The following is a 27,020-nucleotide window of genomic DNA, read 5'->3' as shown; positions in this document are numbered from 1 at the left end:
CTCTCATTCCCATGGCCATTCAGCAGATCCTGTAGGAGATGGCAGAAGTCAAATTGGCCTCCATTGGCCCAGGAGAGCTTGGTTCGTGGACCTTATGCCCCTCTCCATATCTCCACTTTGGCTGATCCCATGGACAAAGTGGTCACCCTCCCAGGGGTCAGTCTGGGTTGGATGCAGCTGATCTTGAGGAATCTGTTGTGATTCAAGATGGTGGAAAGGGCAGACATTTAACCACATCACGGAAGAACAAGACAGGGAAAAAGTTTTAAAAAATCCCAGAGCTAGAGCTAGACAATTAGCAGGAAACAAACAGGGACTAATACCAGCAAAAATGAAATCAAAACAACAGACTGAAATCTGCAGCTGGAGACTGAAACGAGCTGAGGAGAAGTGCCAAGCTCCAGACTCCACGTGGTGACTGCAACCAGCATCAAACTCACCGCAACCTCCCAGCACCGGAGGCTGGCTGGACAACACTGAGAAAAGAGGTTGCTAAGAAGCTGAGGGACTCTTGAAACTGTTTGTGGCATCGGAAGTGGCAGCGGGTAAATGGAAAGGAAAGTGATGGTTGCGGTGGGAAGAGAAGGAGGGAGCCGCCAGTTTCGAACAGCTCAAGAGGCAGGGGAGAAAGTTCAAGCAGTTGAGGCCAGTTGGGGAAGAGAAAAATCCCCCGATGCCCAGCTGATTTCTCCCCAAAGTGCCCAACACGAGGCGGATTCCCCCCCCTCCAGCCCTTCAGAAACTTTCAGCGACCTCCCAAGCAACCCGATGCCCAGCTGATTCTCCCATAGTTCCCGACACCAGGCAGATTCTCCAGAACCAGGCAGATTCTCCAGAACCTTCAGAGTCACCCTCAGTGACCTCCCCTCAGCCCCGGATGCATCCTACAGAAGCCCAGCTGATGAAGGAGCTTTCCTTTAGCTCCTGACACCAGCGAAGGTCACCCAGAGCCATTCGAGCCATCCTGAAACCTCCGACGACTCCAGAAGATGCCCAAAAGCCCAGCTGAGCCACCCGCAACTTTCGAGGACAGAAGAAGGAGCCCGGATCCCATCAGCAACAGTCCAATAGCCCCAAATGTCCTTGAAACACACCTGGAGCCTGGCAGAGTCAGCACATAGCCCCTAACGTCCACAGAAGGCACCCAAACTCCAGCTGAGCCACCCAGAAGTCCCGAAGACAGCAAAACAGGACAAGCCCAGAAGAGGCAGCCAAAAGCCCCTGACCACAGCAGTAGGAGGCCAGAGCCCAGCAAAAACAAGCCCACAGCCCTACCTAACACCCTTAAGCCACCCTTATGGAAAGGGATACCCCCTCAACCAACCCAAACCCAGACCACATACTCCCAAAAAAGAGGAAGCCGCCATCACAGGCAAACAGATCACATGGCCCTAAAAGGACATTGAGAGATCACATGATCTCATCTAACCAAAAGTAAACAAGTAAAAAAGATCCAGCAAAGCCAGCCAGAAACCCCCAAAGTCTGCAATACTCTACCAGAGCTCAGCAGCGCCCCCTATCAAGTTACACATTCCCCTAAAGAAAAGAGCAAGTAAAAATACAAAAAATAACAAGTAACAATTTTTTTTTTAAAAAAAGCAACAAACAAATCAACAAAAACAAGAATATAACTCATCATAATGATAACACATAAAGAGCACTCACCTGAACATCACTGGACTCAACTGGACGCTCAACCCCTCCCAACCAAGATATCACTCCCCACCCTTTTGCTCTTGCAAAATACCTACACTCTCAGCAACAAAACCTAACAAACCATAGGCAAAACTTGCAACACTCTACTCTCTCACACCCACCCTGCAACCTACCTTACACATGAACCACGCACAGAGAGAATAGACATGGAAGACAAACCCACCACTTATAAATACGAGGAAGGACCTGACTCCATGGTTAGCTGCACACTGTGCTCAATGTATACACTCCTACCTTCAAATCACCTAAACTTTACTTGCAACAAATGCAAACTAATCCAACTACTTGTGGAAAAAATAGAAAACTTAGAGAAAAACATAAAAACCCTGAAATGCCAACATCCAAATAGAAAAGACTCCCCAACTCTGGACACTTTCAAGAGGAGATTGGACTGCCACTTGGCTGGGGTGCTGTAGGATTTCCTGCTCAGGCAGGGGGTAGGACTTGATGACCTGCATGGTCCCTTTCAATTCTAACAATAAATAAAAATAAATAAATAAAAGACCAACATTCCCCCAACAGAACCAACATCTCAGAGGAGCAAACCAGAATTAATCCCCCCCAAAGTAGTAAATGGCTGGACATATGTCAAGAAAAAAACCAACCAATCCAAAAACTCTACCAACTCCAACCCACCTCCTCCCAACCCCACTGCCTACATGCAACAAATATACAATACTCCTGGCACATGAAAACTAACAATCACCTGACAAGGAATCACCAAGAACCAAGCACAAAAACACAGCACCACCAAACACCTCTACAACGAAACCAACCCCCCCCCTCCAACCCAACCAAAAAGAAAAGAAGAGTGCTGGTAATTGGAGACTCAATTCTCAGGGGAACTGAAGCTGCCGTCTGCAGGCCGGACAATCAATCCAGAGAGGTGTGCTTCCTCCCTGGAGCTAAAATCTCTGATGTAACGCAAAATCTTACCAAAATATTAAAGCCCACTGACTACTACCCCCTACTGGTGATCCATGCGGGAACAAACGACACAGGGAAACACATGAATCAGATAATGAAAGACTATGATCACTTGGGCAACACAGTCAAAAAGACAAGGGCACAGGTTGTTTTTTCCTCCACTCTACCCACAAGAGGATGACACCCAGCCAGAGAACGCAAAATACCACAAAATCTACTGGTTTAAGAGATGTTGTCACCAAAATAACTTTGGTTTCCTCGGCCACGGCCTACAATACCTTCAGAAGGGCTCCTAGCAAGAGACAGGCTACACCTCATCAGAGCTGGAAAGAACCTCCTAGGAAATCAACTGGCCCAACTTATCAGGAGGGCTTTAAACTAGATCCAAGAGGGGCGAGTAACCAAACTGAAAGACCGAATAATGAACAAAATAAGGAAGGGGAACAAGTCAAGCCTACAAATAAATCAGAGGATAAAAAATGTTCACCCAGAATCAAATGCAAACATCTAAAATGCCTGTACACAAATGCACAAAGCCTTCGGAACAAGCAGAACGAACTGGAATTATTAATGCACAAGGGTGAATACGATCTAATTGGAATAACAGAAACCTGGTGGGATGAAACACATGACTGGAATATGCAGATAAAGGGCTACAATCTCTTCAAAAAAAAACCAGGTCAAACAAAAAAGGAGGTGGAGTTGCACTATACATAAAAGACCACTCCACTGCCACAGAGCTATATCCAACTAAATAGGATACCCCCCTCGAAATCATGTGGGTTAACATAAAAGAAAAAAAGTACAACACTACAATTGGAGTATACTACAGGCCACCAAACCAAACTGATACAATGGACAACCTCTTTACAAGCCAACTAACAGAAATATGCAATAAGCACAGCACAACAATAATGGGGGACTTTAACTACCCCAACATTAACTGGAAAACAAACTCAGCAACTAGTGGAAAATCTGATAGATTTCTCACCAGTCTCGCTGATAGCTTTCTAACCCAAAAAGTGGAAACTGTAACCAGAGGGACTGTTATACTAGACCTAATGCTAACAAACAGGGAAGAAACGATAGAGGGAATAGAAGTAGAAGGGACGTTGGGTGAGAGTGACCATGTCCTACTAAAATTCAAGATAATGCAATCACTAACTGCTGCACCCAATACCACTATGGTCCCAGACTTCAGAAAAGCAGACTTCAGCAGGCTCAGAGCAAACCTGGAAAAAATCCCCTGGAAGGAACTTCTAAAGGGTAAACACACACAGGAAGCCTGGGAGGCCCTAAAATGTACAATCATAGTTGGCCAAAACAATACAATCCCCATGAAAAAGAAAAACAGGAAAACTAAAACGAAACTAGCATGGCTAAACAAAGACCTCGCAGACAAAATAAAAGAAAAATAAAGCTGAAAAAATGGAAAGAAGGACACATAACCAAGGCGGAATTTCAGCAAACAACCAGAACCTGCAAACAAAAATAAGAACAGCAAAGGCCCAACACGAACAATACCTTGCAATGAAAGTCAATGATAATAAAAAGAGCTTCTTCCAGTCTCTGGAGAGGGGCGGCATACAAATCCAATAAATAAATAAATAAATAAATAAATATAAACAAGAACAAAATCAAGGAAACAGTCACTGCACTAAAAAATGAAGGCGGTAATGAAATCACAGACAACAGAGATAAAGCACAGCTGCTCAACGCCTATTTTGCATCAGTCTTCACACAAAAGGAACCACCAACCAACCAACCTGCAACTCAACTACAATAAACAGCTCCAGAATCAAACTCAATACTGACAAAAACACAATATCTGTGGGAACTCAACGAGTACAAATTACCAGGACCAGACAGACTTCACCCCAGAGTCCTAAAAGAACTGGCAGACACCATATCGGACCCACTTCTCCTCATCTACCAAAAATCCTGGACCACTGGAAATCTACCGGAAGACTGGAAACGAGCTGACATAGTTCCCATCCCCAAAAAAGGTAAAAATACTGACCCAGGCAATTACAGGCCAATCAGTCTGACTTCTATGCTTGAAAAAATATTGGAGAAAATAATTTTAAAACAGCTTTGCCACTACCTAGAAAACAACAAGATAATATCCAAAGCCCAAAAGTCATTAGCAGAAGCAGGAATGCCATTTGGAAATCATATGAACAAGAAAGTCAAAGAGAGCTGAACAAAAATCTGGAATGAAATGGCATTGTCTTCTACATTGAAGCATGGCATAGCTAAGCCTTAAATTGTCTAAGGGTATGGCCAATTAACCTCCAGCCCTATTCATGAAGAGACCTTCTCTTGCATAGCCACTCTTGCCTTCTAACAACCCTGCATACCCTAGCATCAAGAAGAGGCTCCTCCTCTTCTCCTGAGTCACTCATGTGCACTGGTTGGCTTTCAGCTTCTGACACCAAATCCTCTCTGACCTCCTCGCTATCAGACTCAGGTGCCAGGTACATGGGCCGATGGTATCTTGCCACAACCTGCCTCTTGATTCTTGGGATCTGTGACCAGCTGCTCAGGATGTGGGCAGGACACGACACTGTCACTTTTGAGATACCGGACACCAATTAAAAGAAATAGGGGCACCCACATACTTGTAAAGGTGTTGGATAAATATGTCCTAAAACTCCTGGAACAGGTCATCGAACCCGGGACTGGCAATGGAATTGATGCCAGTAACCCCCAGACCGAGGGCATTGAACCAATCCAAGCCCGGGAGGCTTGGAAGATTTCTATCAACCAATATAAGCTGCAGGTGCCCCTCAAATTTGTTGAATTCTGCCCAGAACAGTTCTTGACCAATGACAGGAATAAAATTCCCCTGGTAGTCTGAGAGTTTGATGCACTGGTGCTTGAGATAGCACTTCTGTAACCTGCAACAGTGAGCTTCAGAGCTTGCCAGGAGATGATTGTCACCGCAGAGCCAGTGTCCACCTCATCTTGCAAGGGATCCCCTCAATGGACACAGTCATGTTCAGCTTCTTTTTGCTAGATTGCTATTGGTTAAAGCATCTGATAGCTCCCTATAAAAGGGCCGGCTGTCAGACAATATATTGCTGGTTGTAGATAGAGTTGCCTAATAAACAGTGTTCAGAGACTTGGTCTCCAGAGTCATTATTCCCACAACTCAACATCCTTTAACATTGTGCTGGCAATGAGAGGAGCAAGGAGTTGGTGGATTGATTTAGAATATATTTGAATTCAAATATGATTATGTAACTTTGACTGGCAATAAGTTTGAAAATGATTTGAATAGTGACTATAAACATTATTATCAAAGTGGATTGTGATGCTATGATATGTTTTCTCTGAGATTTAAAAAAACTATCAATAGAAGGAGAACTGAAAGAGGATGTGAACATGGCAAGTATTAATTATCTTTCAGTCCTGGTTGAAATTGTTATGTTTCTTTTGCTTCCACCCCTCCAAATTTCTACTTTTAGTCCCTGGCTCCTTTAACTATTGTTACTGAAAATTGGTGGTACTATTTCTCATCAATTTGAAGCAGAAACTAAAAGTATAGTCAAATACTACAGTAGAGTTAATTTTTTTTTTAAAGAGCTAAGAACTTCCCAAATCCTCTCTTAATGTTTAGCGCTATGCATTTTGCATCACTATTCCACCTATGTGGTTCTTTTATTTCCCAAAAATGCTAAATGTGAGCCTAACAACCTAAAGATTTCCATTCTTTTTTAATCAAGGAATGGTAGAATGTACTAAACCCAATAAAGAGGTATATATACCAAGAGGTATATATATACTTGGTATATATATACTTGGTATATATATATACTTGGTATATATATACTTGGTATATATACCAAGATATCAATGTCTTGTTTATGACATCAATCAGAGAAACGAAGATTAATTTTTGACTTTAAAAATGAACAAAACACCGAGGAAACAGGAAATTGTTTTAATATTTATTACATATCTACCATGCTTATTTGTTTTTGTCAGTTATTTAAACGTTCTGACCACAGAGAGTGAGGAAATATGAATTTCTTCAGAAGTACTCAATTTATTTAAAGAAACCATCTGAAAGATTTTGAATTATATAAATGATTATTATAATTTTGATTCAAATCATATTATGAATTAACACAGTTGAGGATAGGAAGTTCCTAAAACCTCCCATCAAAATGCAGATACCTCTGAAAAAGACACTAGTGGTTAATGATATAGCTTTTGTACTATGTCTTGTTTTGGCCTTAACTTCAGAATATATTGTTCATTTAGATTCCTCAGGGGATTCTTGAAAGAAGAAAATCCTTGAAATTGAACATAACTGGGAATGCAGGTGCCAATCTGGATTTGTTGATAGAAAATATGGGTCGAGTCAATTATGGACGGTACAACAATGACTTCAAGGTATAGTTTCAATTGTCTTAAATATCTAGGCAACTATAAACTTGCTCGGTTATTCTAATACCATTGAGTATTAGATAGAGGTATAGTAAATAATCTGAGTTTATAGTTTGAGAAGAAAATAAAGTTTTGAGATACTATTCTATCCCTTTAATTAAGAAGAATACTATACTTGAGTAGTAGTCAGAAATCACTGTTGTCTTTGGCAGATAGAAATATGGGTGGATTAAAAATATGCATAATAAACAATCTGATCAAACCTTATATGCCACTGGCATTGATTTAATACAGGCAAGATGCAATACAGTGTTTTATGAAGAGATTATCCCAATAGGCACTTTCCTTTGGAAACATGAACAGTCATTCAGATTTAACAGATTAACAGAAGTGGAAGGAACCTTGTAGGTCTTCTAGTCCAACCCCCTGCTCAAGCAGGAAACCCTACCACTGTTCTTGCTAAGGTGCATGGCTGCACGACCACACACTCGATAATCAATTGCCGCGCAGCATTTTCAACTGCAGCACAAACACCTGACAGAGAAGCTGCAGGAACCCAAGGCTCTGCAGAGAGAACTCCTCTCTGGCTCCTGACAGAGACGGGTGAGCTTGAACTCACATTACCCGCCCTCCCACTGAGCAAAGAACTCCAGGGGTCCAAATGCCTTTTATGCCGTGGTCGCTTCCAAATTGCTGCCGCTGCTACCCTCTTGCCTCTTCTTTCCCTAACACAAACCCCATCTCTAACACTGCGAGACCCTTTATCCCATTAATTCAGAGGGGCATGGAAACTCCGCCCATAGGATCACTTTTGGACTTAATTGGTCAACCCGCTCTGTCACTTAACTTTGGTGTCTCCTGAGTGCTTCCATTGGAGGGCTATGAGAGAGGAAGTGGCCCTGGATTGGCAGTCAGCCAGAGAAGGGGATGTTTGAATGAAGAGTTCCGATTCATTATTAAAGTGACAAGAAACTCCTTAGACCAGGAGTCTCCAACTTAGCAACTTTAGGACTTGTGGACTTCAACTCCCAGAATTCTGTTGCCAAGTTTGGAGACACCCCCTGCCTTAGATGGTTACTTTTAGTTTCACCTTCAACCCAGAAGCGGAGTTCTTTTTCCTCTACTGTATAACTTTACCCCCTGTAGTTAGACATTACTTAGATAGGCTCAAATTAAATATTTTTGATACAGTATGAGTGGGGGGGAGAAGGAAAAACAGGATGATTAGCAGCCAAATGGATGGACTCAGTTACAGCAATGAAAGGCAAGTTGTTTGAAAATATAAAGGAATAGGTTGAGAACATCAACCGGGACTTCCGGTCTGGAAGAGACCGCAGCGGAGTCTCCACCGGCAGGGCTCTGCCCCGAGACTCCTTCTACACCACCGAAGGTCGCTAATTGCGATCGGATCGGGTCCGGATGGCCCGATCCTAGAACAGGGGGCTCCCCTCTGTCCGAGGAGCCGTCGCTGAAGCTCCGGAGACAGCGGTTCGCCCCGCAGCTTCGGAGAAGGGAGAACCGATCCTCCTTTCTCAGGAGGATTCGGCCAGTGCATTCTCTCCAAACCTAGCGGGAAGCAAGAGAAAGTTATAGAAAGTGAAACTATTGCAATCTATTTGACTGAAAAGGAATACAGCAGACAAGAAAACCTAAGGTAAAATTTTTCTTTCGTTTCATGTGTAAAAACAGAAGATTTGATCACAGTAAAAGTTTCCAGTGAAAGTTTTTTTTTTCTTAACAAGGCGAAGGTGAAAGTTTCTGGACAATCTGTATTCATCCACAAATAACAGCCGAATCTAATTTCTTCACTTTCGTTCTTTCCATCTTGAACTTGAACTTTGGAACTTAAAAAACATTTTTTCTTTCGATGGATTAACAAAACAATTTAAATTTGATATGATTATAGAAAAGATTTGAACTGCTAAAGGTAACCTGCAATGATGATTGGAATTTGTACTTTTTAGACCGTCAAAAATATTGTGTTCCGGGCTTTAACTTTGACAGCAGAGGAACACATTCTTGCTGCCTTTTTTCTCATCTTGCCGTTTTTTTTCTATATAACAACGAAATAACACAATAACTTGAAAATAAATGGAAAATAAAAGGAACTGAAATATTAAACCAAAAAGAGTTTATTCAGCCTTTCCTCTGGATTATTTACTTCTGGATCATCGTATTTGGATTATTTGCTGATCGTTTCTGGATTACCTGCTGAGATTTTCCTAACATCTGCCTTGGTGCATGAAAATTAACCTGACTCCATTTTAAGATTTGCCTGTCTACATTTGTCTTGGATTTGGAAAATAAACTGACTCCATTTTAAATAAATGAAAACTTTTAATTTGACTTTGCTTTTGAACCTGAAATTGGAACTAAATAGAACTTCACTCTTTGACATTTGGATTTACAACCTTTCTTCACCAGTATAATTATTAGACTCATAAGAAGAATATAAGTATACAATATTGATATTTTGTGTTTCAGAATAACTATTTCCTTTCCTGGTCTCCTTTGGGTTTTTTTTTTCTTTTTTTCCTTTTCCTGTGTAGTGTTATTTCTAAAAGAAAATTGATTTGAAACATATGCGTTGTTAATAAACCTTGGTTTCCTGCTCCTTTTCAGTGGAATTAAAATACCACCTCCTTTTTTTTCTCTCTCCTAGAATAATTCCCTTTACTCATTTTCTTATCTTTCTCTTCTTTCTTTTCTCTTCTCTCTCCCTCTTTTTTCCCTCCTATATTTTTCCCTTTCTATGCTCTTTCTTTCCGTTTATGAATAGTTATTTTTCTTTATTCATTCTGTCCTCTTTCCAGATTATTTCTCCTTCTTTTTTTCTTTTTTCTTATTCTTAAACGTTTTACACCTGGCTTCTTTGGTATTGCCTATCTAAAGTTTTAAAAATAACAATACATTTTGAATTTTGTTAGTAATTGGATTGATATATTGTTATATTTTAAGGGAAATTGCAAACAAGGTAAATTGAACAGGTTTGGAATTTATAGGAATTCTTTTCCTTTCACCACATATAAATTGAAAGTAATTTTAAATTTTAAATAGTGGATTCAAATTTGAGAATGTCAAGCACCTCAACCTACGTTAAAACAGTTAAAAAACAAACTACAGCAGCAATTTCTTCCCCACAAGGGTCACCGCATCCTTCCCCGACGCACCAGGTATTATCAGTAACTATGTCCATCAAGGAGAAAGATAAAGACAAAGATAAAACAATGCAGTCCAATTTTGCAACAATACAAGAAACTTTGAATACATTGAAAGACTTTATGTTTAAATCTCAAGAAGATGCAACTCAACAACGAGAGACTATAAAAGAGGATGCAACACAACAAAGAGAAGCTATAAAATCTGAGTTGGCAGAATTTAAAACGGAGATGGCTGAACTGAAAGCTGACATGGGAGAAATGAAAGATCAGATAAAGGAGATACAACAAACACTACAAGAAAGTGAAGATCGTGTTAAAAAAGTTGAAGAGAAGTCTGATAAAACCGAAAAAAGAATGGACTACCTCGAAGGCAGAGCTGATGCACGATACAGAAGATATTATGAATCAATCACTCAGTTGGAGATGCAACGTGCTTCGTATGGGCTACGATTTCAGAATATAAAAGAAGAAAAAGATGAAGATTTAAAAATGACTATGGCTGAAACTATTGGAGGAATACTCCAAGAGGATCCCACAGAACTATTGAAAGAAATCGATGAAGTTTTCAGAACTTCGAATAGCTACATTCGTCGCCACAATCTTCCGAGAGAGATACACATCAAGTTTACAAGAAAAGCTTTGCGAGATGACATACTCCACTGGGCAAGAAACTCCAAACTGCAACATAAAGGACTTGAAATAAAAATATTAAAACAAGTTCCAAGAAGTGTCAGAGAAAGCAGAAGAGACTACCATTTCCTAACTAGAATTTTGATTAAAGAAAATATAACTTTTCGTTGGCTCATTCCACAAGGACTATCTCTGACTTGGCGTTCTACAAGATACAAATTGGAAAATATAGATCAAGCCATGTATTTTTTTGAAAATAGTGGTATCAGCCAACTGGACCATGCAGCCAAGCAACAAGTGGCCCAACAACAACCAGTACAACAGCAACCAGTGGAAAAACCAGCAATCCAACAGGAAGAAGACCTGGGGGCTACCGCTCAGATAGTCGAGCAGGACCAAGGCGCTAGAAGAGTCCAACCTCAGCGAGAAACCAAGAAACCCATTAAATGACAATAAGCAAAGACTTAAAAATCTTTTCCGTAAATGTTAATGGACTTAATGAACCAAGGAAAAGGAAACAAATCTTTTCTAAAATTAGAAATCAAAATGCTCAAATTTCAATATTACAAGAAGTGCATATTAAAAAAAGTAACCAAAAATTACTGTTGAATCCCAAAATTGGAAAAATGTATGCTGCATTAGCAGATTAAAAAAAAAGAGGAGTAGTGATGTATGTTGAGAACTCTATAAATTCCAAACAAATATTTAAGGATAATGAAGGTAGAATATTGATTGTACAAGTTGACATTGAACCTAGACCTCTAGTTATTGTTTCTATTTATGCCCCTAATGAAGATCAAATGACATTCTATAAAAAACTACATCAAATAATAATAGAATTAGCTATCGAAAATGTATTAATAATTGGTGATTTTAATGCTATTGCAAATATACAATTAGACCATTCATGGGGGGGGGGGAGGCAACAACAAAAGGAAAAAAAGGAAAAAAACAAGAAAGAATTTACTACCTAGTACTTTTCAAAAAATGAAAGCGGAACTATTACTAAATGATATTTGGAGGGAAAGATACCCTCACAAGAGACAGTATACCTTCTACTCCAACCTCCACAAAATTTGGACAAGAATAGACATGGTATGGGCACCAAAAATTATTGCAGAACAAATAAAAGAGGTCGAGATAGATGTCAATACATGGGCCGATCACAATCCAGTAGTAGTTTTTATGAGAATTAATAATAAACAGAATAACTGGCGGATGAATAGAAACATTTTAATTGATAAGAAATACAAGGATTGGATTGAAAAAGAATTAAAAACATTTTTTGAAATTAATAAAAACTCAGACACTACTCCACAAAATTTATGGGACACAGTTAAAGCTTATATAAGAGGATTAACAATATCCTATACAGCAAAATATAATAAGGAAAACAAATTAAAGTATGTACAATTAATAAATGAACTAAAACAATTAGAATCTTTATCACAGCAGCATACAAAGAATAGAGACTTAAAAACAGAAATAAATGTAATTAAACATAAAATTAGAATTATAGAACAAAACCAGATAACTGAAAAAATTAAAAGAGCAAAGCAACATTATTTTGAACATGCAAATAAACCAGGCAGATGGTTAGCATATAAACTTAGAAAACAGAGGCAATCAAAACTAATTAAAAAACTAGAAGATAAAGATGGCACAATAAAATATGATACAGAAGGAAAGGCAGCCATTGTGTATAACTTTTATAAAGATTTATATGCAAAAGATAATATTGGTGAGGATGAAGTTTTTAACTATTTACAATTTTCAAAATTACCACAAATAACAGAAGACCAACAGGCCACTATGGATGGACCAATAACAATGGAAGAACTCCTAATAACAATTAAAAAACAGAAAAATAACAAGGCCATGGGCCCAGACGCCATACCGGCAGAATGGTATAAAATAGAAAACGAAACAATAAGAAATAATATGTTAGAAATTTTTAATCAATGTAGATCCGAGGGTAAAATTTCTAAATCTTGGTCAGAATCATTAACAACTTTAATACACAAACCGGATACAGAGCCAGAAAAAAATCAAAAATTACAGGCCTATATCATTATTAAATGTAGACTACAAGATATTTATTGCTATTTATGCAGACAGACTTAAAAGAGTTATAAATGGAATAATACATCAAGACCAAAATGAGTTTTTACCAGGTAGACAAATTAAAAATAACCTCAGAACAGTCATAAACACATTAGAATACTATGAACAACATCCAGGTAAGACAGCATCCCTAATGTTCTTAGATGCCCAAAAGGCCTTTGACAACGTCAACTGGATATTTATAAAAATGCAACTAAACAAAATGAGATTTGGCCCAAAATTTGTTAATTTAATAGATACTATTTATTCAAAACAAACAACAAATATAATATTGAATAATAATCAATTACCAATACTTGAGATAAACAGGGGAGTTCGTCAAGGTTGCCCTATATCACCATTGTTATTTATTATGGTTCTGGAGACTCTATTAATTAAAATAAGAACAGACTCTAAAATAAAAGGTCTAACTGTAGGAGATGAAACTTATAAAGTTCAAGCCTTTGCAGACGACTTAACATTTATAATTGAAGAACCGATAACAACAGTCCCTACACTAATGCAAGCTATAGAACAATACGGAAAGGTAGCAGGTTTAAAGATAAATAAAAGTAAAACACATTTTCTAACTAAAAATATGAGCAAAACACAAGAAACCAAATTAGAAAGTATTTCTGGAATAAAGATTGTTAAAAAAGTAAAATACTTAGGAATATGCCTAACAGCTAAAACAATAACATTAAAAAATGATAACTACATAAAATTATTAACAGAAATTAAAAAAGATTTAGCATTGTGGAATAACTTGAAAATATCTTTTTTAGGAAGAGTTGCAACAATTAAGATGAATATTTTACCTAAGGTTTTATTTCTCTTCCAGGTAATCCCAATAAATCCAGGGGGAATCTTTTTCAAAACTTTAACAAATATAGTTAAAAAAAATTTATGGCAAGGGAAAAAAGCAAGGATAAAAATAAACTGTCTAGAAGATATTAAAGAAAGAGGAGGATTTGGTCTTCCAAATTGGAAATTATATTATCAGGCGGCTGCCTTAACATGGATTAGAGATTGGATAACTCTAGAGAATAAAAGAATATTAAACCTAGAAGGACATGATCTTATGCTCGGATGGCATGCATTTATATGGTATGACAAGGAGAAAAACCACTCATATTTTAAAAGACATACATTAAGGAAGTATCTATTAGAGGTCTGGAAAGATATAAGGAAAAATCACTTTTTAAATATTCCAGAATGGCTTGCCCCCTTAGAAGCAATAACACATCCGAAGTCTATAAAAGACAAGAAAAAATTTTTTAGATATAAAGAATTATTAAATGACCAGATGAAGCTAAAATCCAGGATTAAATTACAAGAAGAAGGGATAACAATAGATTGGTGGCACTATGCCCAGATCCGATCTAGATATCAGAAGGATAAAACCCTCTATATTTTTAATAAAAGTAAAAACTTGCTAAGCAATTTAATTACTATTAACCAAACAAAAACAATAGGTAAAATATATAAATTCCTTATTGCACACAAAAATATAGAATTGACCTTAAAAGACAATATGATAAGATGGTGCAGAAATATTGACAAGGAAATAGATATCGATACATGGGAGAAAGTTTGGACTAATAACTGGAAAATGACTAAATCAGTATCATTAAAAGAAAATCAAATTAAAATGTTTTATAGGTGGCATCTCCCACCAAACAGGATAGCAAAAATGTTTCCCAAAACATCTCCATTGTGTTGGAAATGTAAGAAAGAAATAGGAACCTACTACCATCAATGGTGGACTTGTGGTAAAGCTAAAACATACTGGAAGATGATAGAGAAAATAATAAAAGAAATAGTAAAGCAGGATATAGAAAACACTCCGGAATTTTATCTATTAGGAATTACTAATCAGACCTATAAGAAAGAAATTTTATATTTAATTATACACATACTAACTGCGGCTAGAATTATATATGCGCAAAATTGGAAGGGGGAAGAAATCCCCAAGGAAGAAGAAGTCATAGCAAAAATATTAGATTGCGCTGAAATGGATATGATGACAAGACGTTTAAATGATCAAGAAGATATTAAGTTCTATGAAACATGGAACAACGTTTATAAATGGATAGATAAGAAAAAATAAGATATATAAGTTTACTTTTAGTTAATTTCTTGTATTTGTTTTTACCTGGGTAATAACAATGTTAACATTAGTTTAAACATACCGTTTGATGATTATGATACAATTAGTTTATGTATAAGTAACATAGTAAGAATTTTGGTTTATATACATATATTAGTAAAAATTTGGAAAATTCTAACCCAAATATACTAGACTTTTTAATATTCAATATATATTTAACTATGTATTCTTTTTCTGTATTTGAATTTATACTTTCAAGATAAGCGGGGGAAATGTACCCCCACTCTATGTTTAATGTTTGTATGTGTGTTCGTCTATTTTAAGAAAAATTAATAAAAAATACTTAAAAAAAAAAAAAAGAGAACATCATCCGGGAGATAACATGTAGTCACTCCAATAAGAGACTTTCCTATTGAATGCTCTTTCTTCTGCCTCTTCTAAATAAGTAATTGTATTTTACTAGTTAGCTCTATAAGAGAGATTTGTTTAAAAGGAAAAGTTATGTTTGAAATAAGCAAATATATTCTATATTCTGTATAATAGATTTAATAATGGTAAAAAAAATTATGATAACAGTATGAATTTTTATGCTAATGATCTGATTTATTTAATTAATACAGATTTTTTTTGAGAGAGAGATTGGTTCTTTTTTGTACAAGGTGAATATTCACTTATAGAGGAAAGATTACATGATTAAGAATGGAGTAATTCCTGGTTTGATATTTATTGAGTTAGTAATGATCCTAATCTATGAGATAATGTTTAAATGGAAAATGTGAAGATTTACTATATGAAAATTTGAACTAGTTAATTGCTTTGGAATAATACATAAACTCCTGATCAGTGTTTCCTCTAACGTGTGCCATGCGCTATAGCACGCTAATAATTTTAACCTGGCACATGCTTTTTAAGCCTGGCGCATGCAGAGAGGAGGGTGGCGGAGGCCCTCCCACCCCTGCCCGCCCCCGCCACTATCAGGTCTTTATTGTGGCGTTTCGCGCTTCCTCCTCTGTGGGGGGGGGCAGGTTGTGAGGGGGGCAAGGCAGGAGGGGACTCGGCCTGTGCTGGGACGGAAGGGGGCAGGCAGCAGCGGCGGCTCTGCGGGGCTTTGAGCTGACGTCAAGCCCTGCACCTAGGAAAGTGGCGTGCTTTTCAAACACGGTGCTTCCCCAGGAAGCCGGCTTCACCTCCTCCCCCGCTGCCCCACTGGAGGCTGCCCCCTGCCACCGGGTTCTCTCTGCTGCCCAGAGAGAAAAAGAGAGAGCCACTGTGCTGGCGAGGGGCCGGTGATGGTAGAGGTGCCTGCCTTGACCCCGGTGATGACATCACGAACAGCATCGCCCACAGAGACCATGAACGGCGGGGCGGGCTGCAACAGCCAGTAAGGAGGCGGCCATGGGTGGGGGGGCAGAGGGGAGAGGGAACCAGCTGTCCAGGTGCCAGGAGTCTGGTGGGTGCGTGTGGCTGAGTTCCTCCCACGTGGGCTTCCCGGTGAAAGAGAGAGATAGAAAGAGAAAGAGAGAGAAAGAAAGAAAGCAAGAGAGAGCAAGAGAGAGAGAGAGAAGGAAAGAGAAAGAAAGCAAGAGAGAGAGAAAGAGATAGAAAGAAAGCAAGAGAGAGAGAAAGAGAGAGAGAAAGCAAGCAAGAGAGAGAAAAAGAAAGAAAGGGAGAGAGAGAGGAAGAGAGAAAAAGAAAGAAAGAGAAAGAAAGAAAGTGAGAGAAAGAGAGAAAGCAAGAAAGCAAGAAAGAGAGAGAAAGAAAGAAAGAAAAAGAGAGAAAGAGAGAGGGAAAAAGCAAACAAGAGAGAAAGCAAGCAAGCAAGACAAAGAGATAGAAACAAAAAAGAGAGAGAAGTGACTCTTGATTTAAAGCATACGGTAAAAAGCATGCCAATAATAAGAGAGAGAAAAAACCCCAGCCCTCATCTGTTTTTGAAAATGGTTCAAGAGTTCTTTCACACACACACACACACACACACACACACACACACACATACAGACACACATACACACACAAGGGAGGGAGGAGACAGAGATGGAAAAAGAGAAGAGAAGCGAGAGGGGGAAGGAATGAGAGAAAAAGGGAGGAAGAGGGAGAAATGAGAAAGAAATGAGAAAGAAAAGGGGGAGGGAGAGACAGGAGAAGTACCCAAAAATGAGACAGTGGTAGAAATTTGAGGAGAGATGATTGAGTATTAAATATGGATTGACTATGGAATGATGGTAAAAGATATATTTAGGTGTTGTTTAATATTAGGATGTATTAATTCGTAAAATTGGATTAGAATTATATAGAATTACATAGGTTAAAATTAGATACATATGATAAATATATAGAATTACATATAGAATTACATAGGTTAAATTAATGGAAGATACATATGATAAATAAGGGGTTTATGATATGTACTGTATGATTTTATGACTTTGCATTATGAATTTAAAATATACTTGGAAATGTAGAAGATTGATGAGAGTTAATAATAGTAAATGCTAAGTGCCTGAAAATTAATTGAGCTTGGAAATATTGAATGAAATTATAGCAAAGTAAATATGGAAATATATTAATTGATGCATTGGTGTTCAGATATATTTTCATAGTATTATTAGATTACTATAATATTATGATAAAAATTTAAGAAATGAAGATTTTAAAGCATATATTTATTAATAGTTGTGTTTTTGGTTTTACTGGTTGTTTTAGTTTTAATAGTAATAGATTTTGGTTTTGTTTTATTAATTTCTTTTAATAAAAAAGAAGGATTTTTTTCCTATTTATTTATACATACATACTTCTATGCTGTCCAGTCCTGAAGGGACTGCTGCTCAGACACTATACTTTTCCACCCACACCGAAAAAAAATTAGAGGGAACACTGCTCCTGATTATTAAGAAAATCTGATATTTATAATGAAAATGAATACAATATAATATGTTTGACTATATGTCTAAAGGCCGAGTTGAGTTTTTTGGTTATGATAAATGATTGGGGGGGGGGGGGGGGGAGGAAGCAGCAGGCCTAAAAAGAAAGGGTCTGGATTGGGCAGCAACTTCACAATGAATGCTTTGTGCATTTTGCTAACCACTGTTGTTAGGTTTCCCTGTCCAAGTCAGAATACAATTTGTAAACCGGTAGGAATGCACTTCTGTTATAAAGATTTGATAATGCAGCCACATTACATTTCTGAGAGAGAATATGCCATTTCAGATCAAGCTATTCCCCAAATTCCCATTCCCTTTAATCCACCAATTTACAAAAATCTCCACCTTATCATGATTCATTTTTAGTATATTAAACCACATGTATCCCATTATAGTATTGTTCCTGACCTTGCTCAGCTTTTTCTGATTCAGATAATTATTATTATTATTATTATTATTATTATTATTATTATTATTATTATTATTATAGATTTATATGCTGCCTCTCTCCGAAAACTCGTAGGTAGAGATACAGTATTATGAAATATACCTGTTTTATCACTTCAATATATTAATGACAAGTAGCCTCAAATTCCTAATGAACATCCCTCTCCCAATGAACTTACATGTGTTAAATCACATCAGAGAAAATATACCTTGAAACAATCTAGCAAAGTTTTCAGATGTCAGAAATATAATCCCCAGGGGGAACAATTTCCATAAATAGAAATAGAATCATTGTGCAACATCAACCATAATTGACTCTCGGATTAAAAAAATATCCAAAGTAAATCACCTATAGATTTCTCACCTCAATAGATTATAAGGCTATGGCTGTCCCCATTTAAATAAACTGGTTAAAAGTGACAAGTTAAGTTCCCTTGCAGGAATTCCTGTGCCTACATTCTTTTCCATTTTAATAAATATTGTTGAAGAGAATTCTGTAAGAATTCTGTAATATAAAAAAGGAATGCTTTAAATGAATCAGTTGCTTAAAGTTATGCAACTTTGAATACAAACCACATTGAAACACTGAGAAATGAAGCAAGATCAATACAGTACCACTTCCTATATCACATATGCCATGTATCTAAGCAGAACAGAAATCCAATTGAAAAATATCAGAATAATCTATGTTTTTCCAGAGCTCCCAAATACCTACTATTTCATGGCATGACCTGCATTAAATTAGTTGAATCTATCTCAGTGATGGCGAACCCTATGACATGTGTGCCACAGGTGACACACGAAGCCATATATGCTGGCACGTGAGCCATTTGCCACAGCTCAGCTCACTGGCCAGCTGATTTTTGGCATATGGTGGCTCTGGGAGAGCATTTGTGGCATTTGGAAAGGTGAAAATGCCCTCCTCAGGCTCCAAGAAAGCCTCTGGAGCTTGGGGAGGGAGAAAAACAGACCTACCAAGCCCACCGAAAGTCAGGAAATAGGGCAACATGGGGGGGCATTGAATTATGGATGTGGGCACACATGCAGGCACAATAGCATGCATGTGCAAGCTTTTGGCACTTAAGGGGAGAAAAGGTTCGCCATTACCAGTCTGATCACTAGACTGAGGGCTTCCAAATATATCTGTAAGAGTGCAAAAAACCCAGGCAGAAGGAGAGAGAGGAAAGAGGGGACAGACAGAGGAAGGAGGAGGGAGGGATGGAGAGAGGGAATTGTAAAGCAGTAAAACTCTTATTTGACATATTTATAATACATTTATTTTCAGGGCCTGATTGTGAATTTAACTCTTGCTCAAGATATCCTCTTTGACTGGGAAATATATCCCCTGGACATTGACAGAGCAGTGCAAGGAGGTTTCAATCATAAGATATCTGGAAAAAATGTATCAACATATGAAGGGCCAAGTGTTTATATTGGCATTTTTTTCATTCCTAGTGGAATTCCAGATTTGCCTCAGGACACCTATCTCAATTTCCCAGGTTGGACAAAGGTACAATTTCTTTATTCATAAAAACATCTTGTACAAAATTCACAAAAGTATTTCTCATCACTAAAGTGGTACCTCTACTTAAGAATTTAATTCATTCTGTGACCAGATTCTTAAATAGAAAAGTTTGTAAGTAGAAGCAATTTTTTCCATAGGAATCAATGTAAAAGTGAATAATGCATGCAAACTCATTAGGAAAGAAATAAAAGCTTGGAATTTGGGTGGGGGGAGGAAGAAGAAGAGGAGGAGGACAGTCGCTGGAAGAAGGAAGAAGGTGAGGTGAGGGGAATCAAAAAAATCCAAAACTTTAAGGCTTGGGGAAAAAAAGAGGACCTCTGAGCCGGCGAGGAGGAGCATGTGCGTCCGTCCCATACACCCAGTACGAAGCTGCCTCCCATACACTGCACCAAAGAGAGAAACCCAGGCGGGCGAGAGAGGGGAACCTCCCGCTCCTTTGACCGAAAGGTGGCGGATGCTGCTGCTGTTGCTACGTAATTCCTCTTCCTTCCCATGCTGAAGGGCTCCCCTCTTCTCTCGCTTACTCGCTTTGCAGCTGGTGCCTTTCCTTCACTGTGGTGACTCCGCGCTTTGGCTGAAGCCAAGTTGATTCAGTTGGGGTGAAGCGCCCCCTTTTGTCTCTCTGCGCCCAGACGGTCTGGGAGGTAACCTCACGCTGGGAATTTTTAAAGTTTATTAGATCTATTAATTGGATTTTTAGTTTCCTGGGTCTGATTTTTTCCCCCTCATCAACTCTTTTTGACTCCTCTTGTAGTTTACTGGTGCTCCAGGATTTTTGAAAGATGTGGTGCACTGGATCTGAGATGACATCTGCCAGCTCCTTTAGAACTCTGGGATGTAATCCATCAGATCCCAATGATTTGTCTTCATTAAGATTAGACCCTTTTTGTCTAAGGTTGTTTGAAAGGATATCTTTTGATCTTTTTTCTTTCCTTTTTAATTTCTTTTGAATAATGCTTCTTGATTTAGGGTGCTGACAGTTTTTGAAAGAAAAAAGAAATGTACTTCCTAAATAACATAGTCCATGGGTATCCTTACATCTTTAACAGAAAATGCCTGACCTGTCAAATATTTACAGCACATCTAATGCTAGCTATAAAAAGGATAATACTGTAAAACATCAAAAACATCTCAGAACAACCACAGATTATCACAATCATATTTCATCAACATAGCTTGCAAACTAACTAAATCCTTCCAACATACTTTAAATGAAATAAAAGACCCAATAGTCCAAAAAGAAAATAGACCAAGCTAAATCCAAAAACCGATAGGAAATTACACATTCAGACAAATCAACCATCGATAGATACATAAAAGCAGACCATATTTACATACTTCAAAAGTTTAAATAAGTGCATTTTTAAAATTCCTTCATTTCCCCCTACAAATGTCTATTTCAAAAATCATAAGATCTTTGCTGGATCAGACTAAATAAAATAATAATAATAACAACAACAACAACAACAACAATAATAATAATAATAATAATAATAATAATTTATTAGACTTGTATGCCGCCCCTCTCCGGAGACTCGGGGTGGCTCACAACAACAATAAAAATAATATACACACAAATCTAATATTAAAAACATGACTAAAACCCATTATCTTAAAAAACAATTGATATTACACAATCAACCAATATTAACAATCATAACCACACATAATTTTTAATGGTCAGAAGGAGGGGGGCACGTGCTAGTTGCCCCATGTCTAGCAACATAGGTCTTAAGGTTCTTGCGGAGGGCGAGGAGAGTTGGGGCAGTTCGAATATCTGGAGGTAGATGATTCCAGAGGGATGGGGCTGCCACAGAGAAGGCTCTTCCCCTAGGCCCCACCAGATGACATTGTCTGGTCGATGGGACCTGGAGAAGGCCAACTCTGTGGGACCTGATCGGCCGCTGGGATTTATGCGGCAGAAGGCGGTCCCGTAAGTAATCTGGTCCAATGCCATGTAGGACTTTATAGGTCATCACCAACGCTTTGAATTGTGTCCGGAAACCAATCAGCAACCAGTGCATGCGGAATGTTGATGAAACATGGGTACATCTGGGAAGACCCATGACTGCTTGCGTGGCCGCATTCTGCATGATCTGAAGTTTCTGGACACTCTTCAGAGGTAGCCCCATGTAGAGAGAATTGTAGTAGTCAAACCTTGAGGTGATAAGGGCATGAGTGACTGTGAGCAGGGACTCCCTGCCCAAACAGGGCCGCAACTGGTGCACCAGGTGAACGCCCTCCTTGCCACAGCCAAAAGATGATGTTCTAGAGTCAGCTGTGGTTCGAGGAGGATGCCCAAGTTGCGGACCCTGTCTGAGGGGGTCAATAATTCCCCCCCAAGGTAATGGACGGATAGATGGGATTGTCCTTAGGAGGCAAAACCCACAGTCACTCTGTCTTATCAGGGATGAGTTTGAGCCTGTTGACATCCATCCAGACCCTAATAGCGTCCAGGCACCGACACAACACTTCCACTGCTTTGCTGATTGGACATGGGGTAGAGATGTACAACTGGGTGTCATCAGCATACTGATGACACTTCACCCCATGTCCTTGGATGATCTCACCCAACGGTTTCATGTAGATGTTAAATAGCAGGGGGGAGAGGACCGACCCCTGAGGAACTCCACAAGGGAGAAACCTAGAGGTTGACCTCTGACCCCCCCACTAACACCGACTGCGATTGACTGGAGAAGTAGGAGGAGAACCACCGTAAAAGAGCAGTCATGGGCTTACCTAGCAGTCATGGGCTTACCTAGGTATGCCCATGTTTCACCATCACTCCGCAGTCTGCATTGGCTGCCGATCAATTTCCGGTCACAATTCAAAGTGTTGGTTATGACCTTTAAAGCCCTTCATGGCATCGGACCAGAATATCTCCGAGACCGCCTCCTGCCGCACGAATCCCAGCGACCGATTAGGTCCCACAGAGTGGGCCTTCTCCGGGTCCCGTCAACTAAACAATGTCGGTTGGCGGGCCCCAGGGGAAGAGCCTTCTCTGTGGCGGCCCCGGCTCTCTGGAACCAACTCCCCCCGGAGATTAGAACTGCCCCTACTCTCCCTGCCTTCCGTAAAGTTCTTAAAACCCACCTTTGTCGTCAGGCATGGGGGAACTGAAACACCTCCCCCGGCCATGTACAATTTATGTATGGTATGTTTGTGTGTGTGCTTGTTAATATAGTGGGGTTCTTTTTTAAACTATCTTAAATACTTAAATTTATTGAATCTATTTGGATTTGTACGATTGTTTATATTTTTGTTGTGAGCCGCCCCGAGTTCGCGGAGAGGGGCGGCATACAAATCTAAATAATAAATAAATAATAAATAAATAAATAAAAGAGTGTCTCCCACTCCCACCCCCTCCAGCTTGGGCAGGATACCATGGTCAATGGTATTGAAAGCCGCTGAGAGGTCAAGAAGCACCAGGATAGAGGATAAACCCCTATCCCGGGCCCGTCAGAGATCATCCATCAGTGCGACCAAAGCAGTTTCCATGCTGTCCACTGTTCTTTGATTCCACTGTTCTTTGATTCCCATAAAGGGAAGGTTGGAGACTGGATGGTAGTTATTAAGTACGGCTGGGTCCAGGGAAGGCTTCTTGAGGAGGGGTCGCACAAGTGCCTCCTTGTAGAGAGCTGGAAAGGATACCCCCTCAAAGAAGTGTTGACAAACTCCTGGACCCAGCTCTGTGTCACCTCCGTGCTTGCTGAAACCAGCCAGGAGGGACACGGGTCCAGCAAACAGGTAGCGGAACTCACAGCTCCAATTGCCTTGTCCACTTCATCATGTATCACCAGGTCAAACTCCTTCCAGACAGATGGACAAAGACGGGCCCCTGTCACCTCAACTAACTCGTTGTCAGCCAACACTGCATTCCAATTGGAGTCAAGGTCCGTCCAAATCTGAGTGATTTTATCAGCGAAAAATGCGTTAAAATCCTTGGCACTACCCTGTGAGGGCTCCCCAAACCCACCCACCCACCCCCGATTTAGAAGGGAGAGGGTCACCCTAAACAGGGCGGCCAGGTGGGATTCCACTGATGCAATCAAGGCAGCATGATACGCGCATCTTGCTGCCTTGAGCGCCACTTTGTAAGTCTTAACACGAGCTCTTACAAGTGTTTGATCAGACCCAGATTTACCTCCACCGCTTCTCTAGACATCTCTTCTGGCATTTCAACACCTGGAGTTCCACGGTAAACCAAGGAGCTCTCCGGGGTCTAGTACCATACTTTTCTAGTATTTTGTATCCAACTGGGTGCCTATAGGATCCATAAGTAAAGCTTGTATAAAACTCTTCCTACATTTTTCTTTACTTCCTTAGCAACTGGAAATTTTAACTTTGATATAGAAATGGGATATGGTCATCCTGGCTTAACCACTGATTGATTTATCTTTTCTCTGTCCTTCCATTAATGTCAGCTAAAGTGCCATTGCATAAAGTACAACAAAGGTTAACTTTATATGAAAGTCTTATACAAACCTTTATATACAAAGCTTTATCTTCTTTTTGGGAGAATTATTACTTGCAGCTTCTACTTTTTTATGTATTAAATGTATTACATACATTTAGCTTAATGCTGAAAAAATCTTTTTCTCAGTCTACACACACACACCAGACTAGCAAGGGCAATTTTGCCAAAGCCACAGCAAGAAATAATTTTGATAAGAATATTCTGAGGTTACTTTTAAAAGAAACAAGTTGCCAAAAAAAAATTAAAATGTGATTTGCAGTGGCAGTTTGTGTAACTTTGAATTCATTTTTGAACTGTTGATCTATATATTAAATGTATGGCCCAGTGGGAGGCTCATACTAAAACAGATGTCTCATATGTGGCCAGAGTTTGAAAATGGCATTTAATACAGAACAATTGTACAGAACAATATGCTGACTCTGTTAAAAAGTGCTATTGTTAACATGTTGTAAGCTGCCCTGAGTCTAAGGAGAAGGGCGGCATAAAAATTGAATAAATAAATAAATTGAATAAATAAATTGATCCGACTGAGATCAGCATATATGGGCCTGATTGGTGTAGATTGCAGGGGTGATACAGAAATATAATTTTATGTCATTTTATTCTATTTTACATATTTATGTATTAAATTATTATACTTTATCTATAACTATTGTATCTTATTTTAAATTGTTGTATAGTATTGTATTGGTAATAGGTATTTGAATCTTTACAGTGACATGGCCTACAGACTAATCAATAAATCATAATAACTTGAATTCTTAATTTGAACTTTGTTGGATTTGATTTCATATAAATGTTGCAGTTAGGATAGCTAAATTGTTTTTTTTTCCTTTGCAGGGACAAGTCTGGATAAATGGCTTTAATTTAGGACGTTACTGGCCATCCCTTGGCCCCCAATTAACATTGTTTGTACCTAGAGATATCCTTGTTTCATCTTCTCCAAATAATATTACCCTTCTGGAGCTGGAGAAATCTCCCTGTGACATCCAGAATTGTGTAGTGGAATTTGTGGATAAGCCCATTCTCAATAAAACTGTTGTTTATGAAGGCAATTTTGAGAAACTGTTCTCTAATGATTTGTGGCTGAATCCTGAGTAATTAAGCTTGATTTACTGATTGTGGAGCCCCTCAAAATATTCAGATTCAAATGTTTGATTAGTGGTAAGGTGTCTTACCACTAACTTCTTGAAAATGAAAACATATCTTCTATGTTTCTAAATAATCATTTCACATTGATAAAGTCTCAGTTCTTTTTAATTGATTTTATCATATATTAAATCAAAATGATAATTATTTAAAAGTATCTGGATGTTATTGTAACACTCAAATTTAACTGGATATTCTTAGATGTATCACATTTTGTTTTCCTTGGACAATATATTAATAAATATGTTTGGTTCTGGAATATGTTATGGATATATAACATATATATGTTTTATATATCTGTCTGTACTAAAATCAAGGAAATTATTAATACTGCATCCATCATGGTTCCCCTTCATCATAAATATCTGAAAATAAATGAAAACTGCCAAAATTATAATGCACAATCATGTTAGTATAAAACAATTTTTGATCACAAAAATTATTAGCTATTTTAAATTATTTTTATAATATTTTTAAAGTATACTTAAGTTTGATTTTATCACAGAAGGTGAAATCATCATTGCAAGATCAGCCATTCTGGAGATTTCTCCCAATGGTTTCCATGCTCAGGATTATTTACATTGAACATTTTTGAATTGTCAGAAGCAGAAATGGTTCATGACAATTCATACATGGCTCTAGCTCTGAAATTAGCCGTGACAAAATAATTTTTATATATAGGAATCAAACTTGCCTTGAGAAAAGTCTATTGCATATGCATAAGCCCCGGATTTCTATTGGTGTTCCTAATACTATGTGCAAAAGTAACTTTGTTAAGGAAGCTCTTCTAACCTTGCATGAATGTTAATTATTTGTGAATGAAATGTGGGAAAGGTTTAATATACCCCAAAAGCTGATTTTACATATCCTGCTATATTATTTCTTTGTTCCACTGTTCTTTGATTCCCATACTGTTTTGCATAGTAATTTCAAAGGATTTTGTTTTAATCTGACATCAAAAATGAACAGGATTTGTAGCTTTCCATTAAATACTTACTGCTCCCTCTGTGTCATTTCTCAACATTCCCTCTTGTCCTCCATTAAAATAAATAAAACAGTTACTTGTAAAAAAACATACTTTTTATTAGTCTTTCTGTGTACTTTAGAGTCAGTTTTGTTCTTTTCTTTCCTATAGACTTCCCTCTGGATACATTAGGAACTTTATTTCTTTCATAAACACTCTATCACAATCTTACTAGATTAATGCAGGCTTACAGTTCCTGGAAACTACCACGACATATGATTCTAACAAGCAAGTTTTTCCTTCATGGAAACAAAAGTACAGTACATGCTTCCTTCAATAATAGTACATGCTTTCTTCAGTGCTTGCCATAACAAATATAGAAGATGAGTGAGTTTTCAAACATGATCTACAGTGACGTGTTCTCATCTGATGCACCAGGAGTCTTGTGTAAAATGTTTGAAATTGCTCTGCCAACAGATTTGAATCCAGGCAACA

At 38.4% G+C, this 27,020-nt stretch overlaps 1 protein-coding gene across 4 annotated transcripts in view; it reads left to right on the top strand.

The window, feature by feature from the left end:
* GLB1 (galactosidase beta 1) overlaps window positions 1–26,634 on the top strand; it is a 304,228-nt gene extending 277,594 nt beyond the window's left edge. For 3 of the 4 annotated variants that reach the window (XM_070727400.1, XM_070727399.1, XM_070727401.1), the window contains 3 exons: window positions 6,913–7,044; window positions 19,696–19,920; window positions 25,253–26,634. In XM_070727400.1, the coding sequence (XP_070583501.1) occupies window positions 6,913–7,044; window positions 19,696–19,920; window positions 25,253–25,513 (618 nt within the window). In that variant the 3' untranslated portion in view covers window positions 25,514–26,634. The remainder of the gene's footprint in view (window positions 1–6,912; window positions 7,045–19,695; window positions 19,921–25,252) is intronic. The other variant, XM_070727403.1, reaches the window with a different exon arrangement.
* The last annotated feature ends 386 nt before the right edge of the window (window positions 26,635–27,020 follow it).

Source organism: Erythrolamprus reginae, chromosome Z (genome assembly GCF_031021105.1).
Source record: "Erythrolamprus reginae isolate rEryReg1 chromosome Z, rEryReg1.hap1, whole genome shotgun sequence".
NCBI lineage: Eukaryota > Metazoa > Chordata > Lepidosauria > Squamata > Dipsadidae > Erythrolamprus > Erythrolamprus reginae.
This window is presented reverse-complemented; position numbering and strand designations above follow the sequence as displayed.